Source organism: Bubalus bubalis, chromosome 22 (genome assembly GCF_019923935.1).
Source record: "Bubalus bubalis isolate 160015118507 breed Murrah chromosome 22, NDDB_SH_1, whole genome shotgun sequence".
In the NCBI taxonomy this organism is placed as follows: domain Eukaryota; kingdom Metazoa; phylum Chordata; class Mammalia; order Artiodactyla; family Bovidae; genus Bubalus; species Bubalus bubalis.
In genome coordinates, this window is record NC_059178.1 from 10,570,711 (window position 1) to 10,582,843 (window position 12,133).

The 12,133-nt window shown below is 38.3% G+C and overlaps 1 protein-coding gene across 8 annotated transcripts in view; it reads right to left on the minus strand.

Annotated features, from left to right (window-relative positions):
• Positions 1-12,133, minus strand: part of DCC (DCC netrin 1 receptor) — a 1,367,203-nt gene that overhangs the window by 1,334,489 nt on the left and 20,581 nt on the right. For 7 of the 8 annotated variants that reach the window (XM_044934810.2, XM_044934809.2, XM_044934814.2 and 4 more), the window contains exon 2: positions 1,177-1,286. In XM_044934810.2, coding sequence (XP_044790745.1) covers positions 1,177-1,186 — 10 coding nt within the window. In that variant the 5' untranslated portion in view covers positions 1,187-1,286. The remainder of the gene's footprint in view (positions 1-1,176; positions 1,287-12,133) is intronic. The other variant, XM_044934808.2, reaches the window with a different exon arrangement.

The following is a 12,133-nucleotide window of genomic DNA, read 5'->3' on the forward strand; positions in this document are numbered from 1 at the left end:
CAAAGCAGACGTGTTAGCATGCCCCTCTTCTCGCTTCCTCTGCTTTCAGAACTCACTCACACATCCCACCTCACTGATTCTCAACCTTGAATCTGTACACTGTGGTTCTGTGGAACAGATCACTGAAGGCCCATACAACTTGTACTATTTCTTAATTTTCTGTCTTTATTTTCATGACTGTAGGTGGAAGTGGTGATATCTTATTTCTCCTCAGTCTATGGTATAGAATCACTTGGAAAAGCAATCAGTTTCAGACTCCTAAAGTGTTGATGTGTATAATTTTAGTCTAAATTAGACTCATTTTTCCAAGACTCGCTAGCAAAGTTACAAATCTTAATCTTACTCATTTTTGCCTACGTGCTCAGCATACTTGTTTGTCTATGGGAGGCCAGTCCATACTTCCAACCCATTCCCATTTCGGACAATGAGGAGGGGCAGAGAAAAGAGGGGCACATGCCTTTTCAGATCTTTTTTCTGAGCCAGGTGACTTCCTTTTCTCTTGGATCTAAGAACCCGGATGCCATTTTTTAGCCAGTCTTTTCAGGCCAGGAAAGGGATCAGACAAGATAGTGGTGTTCTCCAGTCTCTCTCCTGCCCTGAATCTCTGAAGCCTCCTTGGGAAGAGTGGAGAGCCTTCTCAGCAGTGTTTTCTCGCCATGCACAGTCATTTCCTTGCCTATCAACTGTGCTATAAACTGCAGCAACCTCCACTTGAAAGTCCAAGTTCCACCTCTATGACTTCATCAGCTCTGTGATATTATGTACCTGTTCAACCTCCCAGAAATTCAATTTCAATTATGCAAAATCTCTTTAAGGCATTTTATGGCCATTAAATTATATAAAACTATGTGTTTAGTTAGTACTATGGTCACATGTACCCAAGAGAAAACTATACTGCAGTGCTTTAAAACACAGAGATTTGGGACTTCACCAGTGATCCAGTGGTTAAAACTCCAATGAAAGGAACCCTGGTTTGATCCCTAATCACTAGAACTATATGCCACACACCTCAAAAAGATAAAAATCCGCATGCCACAACAAAGATCAAAGATCCCGCATGCCACAACCAAGACCTGGTACAGCGAAATGCATAAATACTAAAAAATAAAACCGAAAAACACAGATATATTTGCTTCACACAGACAACTCGGAGGGCGAGATAGTTAAGCGTGTTACCTCTGATCATGGGCCCTTCTGGGTTCTTGCACTACCATCCTTGTTGTTGGCTTCTGTTGCCATGACATCAAGATAGTTCTTTCACTTCAAGCCTCGATGCATTGTTCTGGCTTAAAAAAAGGAGAAAGTCAAAATGTCCCAGGGGAAAATAACAAAAGTACATGTTTGCTGAGTCTCTCTCTTTTGAAAAATCGTCTGGGAAGCCTAATCTAGCAGCTTCTACTTATAAGTCAATAGCCTTATCAGGACATTTGGCCCCTTGTGGACCCAGAGCAGTTTGAGGAAAAGGATGCTTTAACCCAGCACATGGACACCTTGAGCCAAATAAGGGATCTACTAATACAGAAGAGGGGAATGGATATCCATATTGTATAAAACACACTGTACAATGCCTGCACACACACAGCTTATCCAAACCCATTCCACTGTGGAAAGCATAATCCTACCTCTCTATTACTTTGCCAACAAAGGTCTGTCTAGTCAAGGCTATGGGTTTTCCAGTAGTCCTGTATGGATGTGAGAGTTGGACTATAAAGAAAGCTGAGCATCGAAGAATTGATGCCTTTGAACTGTGGTGTTGCAGAAGACTCTTGAGAGTCCCTTGGGCTGCAAGGAGATCCAACCAGTCCATCCGAGAGGAAATCAGTCCTGAATATTCACTGGATGCTAAGGCTGAAACTCTGATACTTTGGCCACCTGATGCAAAGAACTGGCTCATTGGAAAAGGCCCTGATGCTGGGAAAGATTGAAAGCAGGAGGAGAAGGGGAAGACAGGGGATGAGATGGTTGGATGGCATCATTGACTCAATGGACAGGAGTCTGAATGAACTCCGGGAGTCAGTGATGGACAGGGAGGCCTGGCGTGCTGCAGTCCATGGGGTCACAGAGAGTCAGACAAAACTGAGCACCTGAGCTGAACTGAAACACCCCATCCTTGAACTTCTCTTATATATATTATTTTACTTATAGGAATGTCCTCTCATTCTCTTTTCTCCCAAACAACATATTCATGGACTTTGCCAAGTTGAAAAACATCATGAATCATGTGGCCCCACTTTCATAAGAAGTCTGAGACCCAGCTTGTACATCATAACTGGCTCCTGCTGACCTTTCTAAATCCAGTATAGTACACACTGTTGCAACTATTACTTGCTGGCCAACTCATTCTCTAAATATAATTTCTCCTTCTGAATGCTGTACTTAAAAGTGATCCTTTCTCATCTACTGTAGACTCAAAATACTAATTTAAAAATCATATTGTTATTCTTTAACCCTGTGGGCAGCCACAGTGACAAAAGTACCTCTCCAAAGCAACTCTTGCTCCAAACATCCAGCCCTACCCTACCCAGCAGGTGGCCTTGACCAGCAATGAGATCCCTACAAATGGTCTCCCGCTCTGGTGAGGCTTGCACTATACACTGGTCTGCCTGCAAAAGCCGCAGCCAAGCCTCACAGCCAGCTGGTCTGAGGGTCAACCTCACTCACCACTGCAAGCACAGCCATTCTGGCCCATCTGCATAGATGGCCCATCTGCCCATCATGCGGTCCACTCACTAGAACACCTGGCTCGGGTGACCAAGGGGATTGTCCACCGGGCCCCAGAGGACATCTTCATCATAAGACCCCTGTCTCAAGACTGAGACACAGCTGATATACTGAATACACAGAAAAAAAAAAAAACAACAACAACAACACAGCAAGTGAGGCAAAATGAGGAGACAAAGGAATACCTTCCAAACAAGAGAACAAGACAAACCTCAGAAAAGAACTAAACAAACATAAGCAATTTAGAAGATAAAGTGTTCAAGGTAAGAGTCATAAAAATGTTCACTAACTTAGAAGAGCAGAAGAACTTAGTGAGAACATCACCAAAGAGAAAATATTGAAAGAAAGAAAAAAAAAAACAATCAGAACTGAAGAATATAATAACAGAAATGAAAAATACACTAGAATGAATCAAGAGTATGCAGAAAGATACAGAAAAACAGAGAATGCAGAAGGATCGATTGGCAATCTGGAGACAGTATATTGGAAGTCATCCAATCAGAACAGGGAAAAAGAAAAAATAATTTTTTAAAATAAAGTTAAATTAAGAGACCTCTAGGACAACATTAAGCACACTAACATTCACATTATAAAAATTCCATAAGGAGGACAGATGAAAAAAGAGAAAGAAAATCTATTTGAAGAAATAATGTCTGAAACCCTCTTTAACCTGATGAAGGAAACATTCATCCAAGTCCAGAAAACACAGAGAATTCCAACAAAGATGAACCTGAAGAGACTAACACCAAGATGCACTATAATTAAAATGTCAAAAGTTAAAGAGAGATTCCTAAGATCAGAACTAGTTACGTACAAGGGAACCCCTTTCTCCACTAGGAGAGACGGCTGATTTTTCAGCAGAATCTTTATAGACCAAACGGGATTGACATAATATATTCAAACCACTAAAATAAAAAACTTACAGATGGAACACTCTAGCCAGCAAGGTTTGCATTCAAAATTGAGGGCAAGATAGTTTCTCAGGTAAGTGAAAGCTATAGGAGTTAATCACCATTAAGCTAGCCTTATAAGAAATGTAAAAAAGGACTTCTTTCAATAGAAAAGAAATGACCATAACTAGAAACACACAAAAAGAATATAAAAGAAAAAACTCTCCAGTGATAAAGGTAAGCATACAGTATAGGCAGTGGACCAAACACCCATAAAGTTTGCTATGAAGGGTAAAAGACAAAAGTAGTATAAGCAATTATACATAAAGTAGTTAAATGTTACACAAAACACAAAGACAACAAGACAATAAGTATGACATCAAAAACATAAAATGTGGAGAGGGACTAAAAATGTAGTGTTCTAGAATGCACTTGAACGTCAGCAACCATCAGTTTAAAACAGACACTTATATACACAGGTAGTTATATATGAACCTCAAGGCAACCATAAAGAAAAAACCTATGACAGATACAAAAAACAAAATAGAAAGAAATAAAATGTAACACTAAAGAAATTCATCAATTCACAAGAGAACAAGAGAAGAAAGGAACAGACAAGAGCTCCAAAAACAGTTAACAAATGGTAGAAAGTATGTGTGTATCAATAATTACTTTAAATGTAAATGAACTAAATGTTCTAACCAAAAGACATAGGATGGATCGAGCAATACCAGTATCATAGTCACATGAGACACTGCCTTTAATTCTGCCATTCAAATCTATAACCAGTAAAAACATCTACATCTCAACAAAGGTTCCTCTGTCCCGCCCACCAGGACACCACAGAGATCCACATCTCCGTACACCTGCAGGTGGATGGACCAGAATACACAGAGGAGGCGGGACTGGGGAAACAGCAGAGGTGGCGCCCACAATACCGACCCCTCCCCGTGGTGGCTTAGCCAGCTGCCCAGAGAGCTCAGGAGCAGCAGGGGAAACAGCACATTCAACTGCAGCGTCCTGGAGCAGCATCCATGGCCACAGGCATGCAAGCAGCAGCAGCAGCAGCAGTGGGACCCGTAACTTTCTCCCTCCAGCTGGAGAGGCACGTGGTAATTGGACAACACCAGAAGTAGCAGAGGCACCTGCAACCCCAGCTTACCCCTTAACCTCACCCAACAATGGCAGTGCTTGCAACCCAAGAATCTCCAGATGCAGTGGAGGTGTCCATCATTTGGTGTCCTTGAGAGCCACACCGGCGGTACCAGCAGCACTGGCAGTACCAAGGCGCTAGCATTCTAGAGGCACGAGCAGTGACAGCGAGGGCCTTTGGCAGAGGCCATGAAGGGGGAAAGCACCGGTTCTTGCATACAGCCAGAGGCAGCGCAGGTAAAGAAACTAAAACTTGTGCTATACCGCCACCTACTGAAAAACAAAAGAAATGTTTCTAATTACCAATCTGTTGAACTGTTGGAATGAAATAATAAAAGGTTTACCTAAAGAAAGGTATTCACTATTTCAAATGTGTCAGCAGAAAAACAAGTCATAAAACCACCAGGAAAAACCACAGTAGCACACTATCACAAAAAGAAAATGACGATTCTTTAGAAATCAAACATAGAGTCACAAAATATTGTGATCTAATTGATAGAGAATTCAAAATAGTTGCCATGAATAAATTCAACAAGCTACAAGAAGGCTCAGGAAAGCAGTTAAATGAGCTCAGAAATAAAATTAATGAACAGAAGGAAAATTTCACCAAAGAGATGGGAAGTCTAAAGAAGAACCAAACAGAATTCTGGAGCTGACGAACTCAATAAATGAGAAGAAGAATGCATTAGAAAGCATTGGAAATAGAGCAGGCCATATAGAAGAAAGAATTGGTGAGCTCAAAGATAGAATTATAGAAATTACATAGACAGAGGAGAGAGAAACAGGATATAAAAAGTGAAGAAATTCATGAGAACTATCCAACTCCAGTAGAAAGGACAATGTGAAGATAATGGATGTCTCAGGAGAAGTGAGGGCAAGGGGATCAGAGACTTTATTCAAGAAGTAAGAGCTGTGGATTTTCCAAACCTGGGGAAGAAAATGGAGAGACAAGTCCATGAGGCTAAGATACACCCAATCTTGTCAACAAAAAAAGACCTTCTCCAAGACACATTATAGTAAAACTGTCAAAAGTCAGTAGCAAAGAATTTTAAAGGCAGCTGGGGGTCGGGGGGGAAAGATGGTAAAGTTCAAAGGAAATCCCATTATGCTATCGTCAGGAGATTTCTTAGCAGAAACCTTACAAGCTAGGAGTGGGACGAAATACTCAAAACACTGAAAATTGAAAACTGTCAGCCAAGAATACTCTGTCCAGCAAAGCTATGTGTCACATATGAAGGAAAAACAAAGGCTTTCTGAGACAATCAAAAGTTGACGGAGTTAATCACCAACAGACTAGCCTTAAAAGAAATCCTGAAAGGAGCACTTCTACCTGAAAAACTTAGAGTTATATAATAAGTAGACACACAGAATCAGAAAATGCATCTCTGTATCAGAATATATTGTTAAACAGTTAAGTATAGCATAAAGGTTAAAGAGAAAAACATAGTAAAAAGTTAACAGTAGCTACTTCAAGTTTGACATAAACTCACAACATAGAAAGGGATGATTTGTGACAACAAAAAAACCTAAAAGGAGAAGAAGAGAAGGATAGAATTATAGGCAAATGAAGATAAAATGACATCAGCAGAGAAAAGACCATTTCATTTATGAGACATTTTACAAAATCCTCATGGTAACCACAAAACATAAATCTAGAGCAGAGACATAAAACATAAAAAAGAGGAAAATGAGAAAAACATCATACAAAATCACCAACACAAGGAAAAAGAAACAATGGAAATGTGAAGCAAACAAAAAAAACAAAGATAAAATGGCAGTACTAAGCTCTCATCTATCAATAAATGCCCTAAATGTAAATTGACTGATTTCACCAATCAAAAGATAGAGAGTGACTGGTTGGATTGAACCAACCATGTGCTTTCTCCAGAAGACTCAGCTCTAAAGACAAAAAAGAAAGTGAAGAGATGAAAAAAGATACTGTAAGAATATTTCAGTCAAAAGAAAATACTCATAATAGATAAAACAGACTTAAAACCATAAATGGTAACAAGAGACCAAAATGGATATTGTATACTGATAAAAGGATCAATTCAACAAGGAAACAAAATAGTTATTAATATATATGCACCTAACCCAGGAATGTCAAAATATATAAAGCAATGGTTAACACTCATAATAGAAACTGACAGCAACACAATAATAGTAGGGGGATTTAACGCCCTACTTACATCAATGGATAGATTTTCCAGACAGAAAGTCAACAAGAAAATACTGACTTTAATGAATAATCAGACCTGGTGGACTTAATAAAACATTCCATTCAAACATAGCAAAATACCCTTTTTTCTCACATGCACATGGGTTGTTCCAAGGACAGACTATATACTGCAGCACAAAACAATTAGCAATAAATTTAAGAAGATTAAAATCATACCAAGCATCATTTCTAATCAGAATGGTGTGAAACAAAACAAAACAAAAAAATGAACTTCAAAAAGGTTGGAAAAATCACAAATATGTGAAGATAGAACATGCTACTGAAGCAATAAAGATATCGAAGAAGAAAATGTTTGAAAAGTTGAAGATAAGTGAAAATGAAAATATGAAATACAAAAACCTGTAAGATTCAGCAAAAGCAGAAAGTAAGTGCAGATCCCCAGCGTAGTTTACAATCCACGTTTACCTTTACAGTCAGTCCATCATATCTACGGCTCCACATTCACAGACTCAACCAACTGTGGATCATGCAGTACGCTAGTACTCAATTAAAAAAAAAAAAATCTGTGAATAAGTGGGCCCACGAAGTTCAAACCCATGTTGTTCGGTGGTCAATTGTACATAGCAATACAGGCATAACTCAAGAAACAAACATATAAAATCTCAAATAATCTAAACTTATACTCAAAGAAATTAGAAAAAGAAGAACAAAACCAGAAGTCAATAGAAGGAAGGAAATAATAAAGATCAGAGTCAAAATACATGAAATAGAGACTACAAAGACAATATGAGATTTAAAAAAAAAAAAAAAAACCCACAAAAACCTAAGTGCCTGTTTTGTGAGAAGATAAACAAAACTGACAAACCCATAGCCAGATTCAGTAAGAAAAAAACAGAGAAGTCTCTGATAAGTAGTATCAGAAATGAAATAAGAAAAACCACAATGAATACCACATAAATACAAAGGATTTTCAGAGAATGCTATGAAGAGCTACGCACCAAATTGAACAATCTAAAAGAAACAGATAAATTTGTAGAATCACACCACCAAGACTGAATTATGAAGAAACAGAAAATCTAAACAGATTAATCATTAGTAAGAAAATTCAAACACTAATCAAAAACTTCCCCCAAAACAATAGTCTGGGACTTCATAGGTAAGCCTGTCTTCAGACAGTCTTCACAAGTAAATTCTGTCCAACATTCAAGGAAAAGTTAATACATATCTTTCCTAAACTTTTCCAAATAACTGAATAAGAAGGAACAGTTTGTAACTCATTTTACAAGGGCAACGTTACCCTGATACTAAGACTAAACAAGGACAACACAAAAGAAGAAAGGTATGGGCCAATATCTGTCAGAAACATAGATACAAAAATCCTCAGCAAAATATTAGCAAACTTAATTCAACAATACTTTAAAAGGATCACACACCATGATCCTCTGAGTTTTATTGCAGGGTATGCAAGAATGGTTCAACATCTACAAATAAATCAATGTGACACATTGCATTAACAAATTAACTAAAAATCCTATGATCATCTTAACAGATGCAGAAAAAGCATCCAACAAGACTCAACATCCATTTATGAAAAGAAACTCAGTATACAATAAATGTACCGCAACATAATAATGGTCATATGTGACAAATCCATAACTCATATCATATCTAATGGTGAAAAACTTAAAGCTACCCAAGGTGAGAAAGAAAGATGCTCAGTCTCACCACTTTTATTCAACATAATATTGTAATATAATATAATATTGTAACATAATAATAATATTAGAAATCTGGACCAGGAAAATTAGGCCAAAAAAAGAAATAAAGAGCATCCAAATTGGAAAGGAGAAAGTAAAATTGTCACTGTAAATGGCATAATTTTATGTATAGATAACACTAGAGAATCCACCAAAAAACTACTGGAAATAATAAATATAGTAAAGTATTTGTAGGGTACAAAATCAACATGCAAAAGTCTGCTGCATTTCTATACACTAACAAAAAACCAGTGGAACAAGACTAAGAAAACAATCCAATTAAGAAAAAAACACAATTACAATAAAAAGAATACACTAGAGGAAAAATTTAACCAAGAAGGTGGAAGAACACTAACAAACAAGAAAACACTTTCGAAAGAAACTGAAAGTGCTACAAAAACATGGAAAGACGATCTGTGTTAATGGACTGCAAAATTAACACTGTTAAAATGTCCCTATTACCCAAAGCCATCTATAGATTCAATGCATTCACCATCAAAATCTCAGTAACATTTTTCACAGATATAGAACCAAAAAATTCTAAAACTTGCTTCAAACCAAAAAATATCCAGAGAGCCAAAGCAATCTTAGGCAAAAAGAACAAAGCTAGAGGTATCACACTCCATGATTTCAAATTATACTAAAAAGCTGTAGGTCTCATCAAGCAACATGGTACTGACAGAAACACACACACACAGATCAATGGAGCAGACTTTCAGATTCCACAAATAAACCCAAACATATATGGATAATAAATTTACAACAAAAAGCAAAGGATAGAGAAAGGATAGTATCTTCAATAAGCTGTGTTGGAAAAAATGGACATCTACAATCAAAAGAAGGAAACTAGACCAATACTTAACACATTACACAACGATTCACGTAAAATGGATTTAAGACTTAAATGTAAGCCCTGGAACACAAAAACTCCTAGAAGAAAACAAAGACAGCATATTCTTTGACAGTCTTAGCAATGGCTCTTTGGAATGCCTCCCACAGACAAGGGAAAGAGAAGAAAAAACAAATGCGACTACATCAAATTTGAAAGCTTCTGCACAGCAAAAGAAATCATCAACAAGGTGAACAGATAACCTACTCATCAGGAGAAGATATCTGTAAACCATATATATGATAAGGGATGGATTTCCAATTCACATAAAGAAATCACACAATTCACTATGAAAAAAATTAACCAATTAAGAAATGGAGACAGGACCTAAACAGACATTTTTCTAAGGAAGATACATAGATGGCCAACAGATATACTAAAAGATGCTCAACATCATTAATCATCAGGAAAATGCAAATCAAAACCATATTGAGAGATCATCTGTCAGAACAACTATTATGAGAAATGTAAAAATAATAAGTGTTGGAGAATATATAGAGAAAAGGGAATCCTAGTAATGGGAATATAAATTGGTGAAGGTACTATGGAAAAAGTATGGAGGTTTTTCCAAGGACTTTGGGATAGCTGCTGCTAAGTCGCTTCAGTCGTGTCCAACTCTGTGCGACCCCATAGACGGCAGCCCACCAGGCTCCCCAGTCCCTGGGATCCTCCAGGCAAGAACACTGGAATGGGTTGCCATTTCCTTCTCCAGTGCATGAAAGTGAAAAGTGAAAGTGAAGTCGCTCAGTCGTGTTTGACTCTTCGTAACCCCATGGACTGCAGCCCACCAGGCTCCTCTGTCCATGGAATTTTCCAGGCAAGAGTACTGGCGTGGGGTGCCATTGCCTTCTCCGATTAACATGTACACACTGCTATATTAAAAACAGATAACCAACAAGGACCTACCATATAGCACAGGAAATTCTGCTGAATATTATTTAACAACGTAAATGGGAAAAGAATTTGAAAAGAATAGATCCATGTATATGTATAACTGAATCACTCTGCTGTATACCTGAAATTAACGCAACATTATTAATCAACTACAGTCCAATATAAAATAAACTTTTTAAAGAAAACCTGAAAAATAGGACAATCTAGTATTTCTACTTTAAGGTATTTATCTGAAGAAAATGAAAACACTCATTGAAAAAAATGTATGCACACCTTCTGTTCATCACACCATTAGTTGCAATAGCCAAAATATGGAAGTAACCTAGGTTTCTATCAGTAGATGAAAGGAAAAAGAAAAAAAAAACACACACAGATACAATGAAATATTCAGTTCAGTTCAGTTCAGTTGCTCAGTGGTGTCTGATTCTTTGCGACCCCATGAATCGCAGCACCCCAGGCCTCCCTGTCCATCACCAACTCCTGGAGCTCACTCAGACTCACGTCCATCAAGTCAGTGATGCCATCCAGCCATCTCATCCTCTGTCATCCCCTTCTCCTCCTGCCCCCAATCCCTCCCAGCATCAGAGTCTTTTCCAATGAGTCAACTCCGCATGAGGTGGCCAAAGTACTGGAGTTTCAGCTTTAGTATCATTCCTTCCAAAAGAAATCCCAGGGCTGATCTCCTTCAGAATGGATTGGTTGGACCTCCCTGCAGTCTAAGGGACTCTCAAGAGTCTTCTCCAACACCACACTTCAAAAGCATCAATTCTTCGGTGCTCAGCCTTCTTCACAGTCTAACTCTCACATCCATACATGACCACAGGAAAAACCATAGCCTTGACTAGACGGACCTTTGTTGGCAAAGTAATGTCTCTGCTTTTGAATATGCTATCTAGATTGGTCATAACTTTCCTTCCAAGGAGTAAGCGTCTTTTAATTTCATGGCTGCAGTCACCATCTGCAGTGATTTTGGAGCCCAGAAAAATAAAGTCTGACACTGTTTCCACTGTTTCCCCATCTATTTCCCATGAAGTGGTGGGACCAGACGCCATGATCTTCGTTTTCTGAATGTTGAGCTTTAAGCCAACTGTTTCACTCTCCACTTTCACTTTCATCAAGAGGCTTTTGAGTTCCTCTTCACTTTCTGCCATAAGGGTGGTGTCATCTGCATATCTGAGGTGATTGATATTTCTCCCGGCAATCTTGATCCCAGCTTGTCTTTCTTCCAGTCCAGCGTTTCTCATGATGTACTCTGCATATAAGTTAAATAAGCAGGGTGACAATATACAGCCTTGATGAACTCCTTTTCCTATTTGGAACCAGTCTGTTGTTCCATGTCCAGTTCTAACTGTTGCTTCCTGACCTGCATACAAATTTCTCAAGAGGCAGATTATGGTAGTCTGGTATTCCCATCTCTTTCAGAATTTTCCACAGTATATTGTGATCCACACAGTCAAACGCTTTGGCATAGTCAATAAAGCAGAAATAGATGTTTTTCTGGAATTCTCTTGCTTTTTCCATGATCCAGTGGATGTTGGCAATTTGATCTCTGGTTCCTCTGCCTTTTCTAAAACCAGCTTGAACATCAGGAAGTTCACGGTTCACATATTGCTGAAGCCTGGCTTGGAGAATTTTGAGCATTACTTTACTA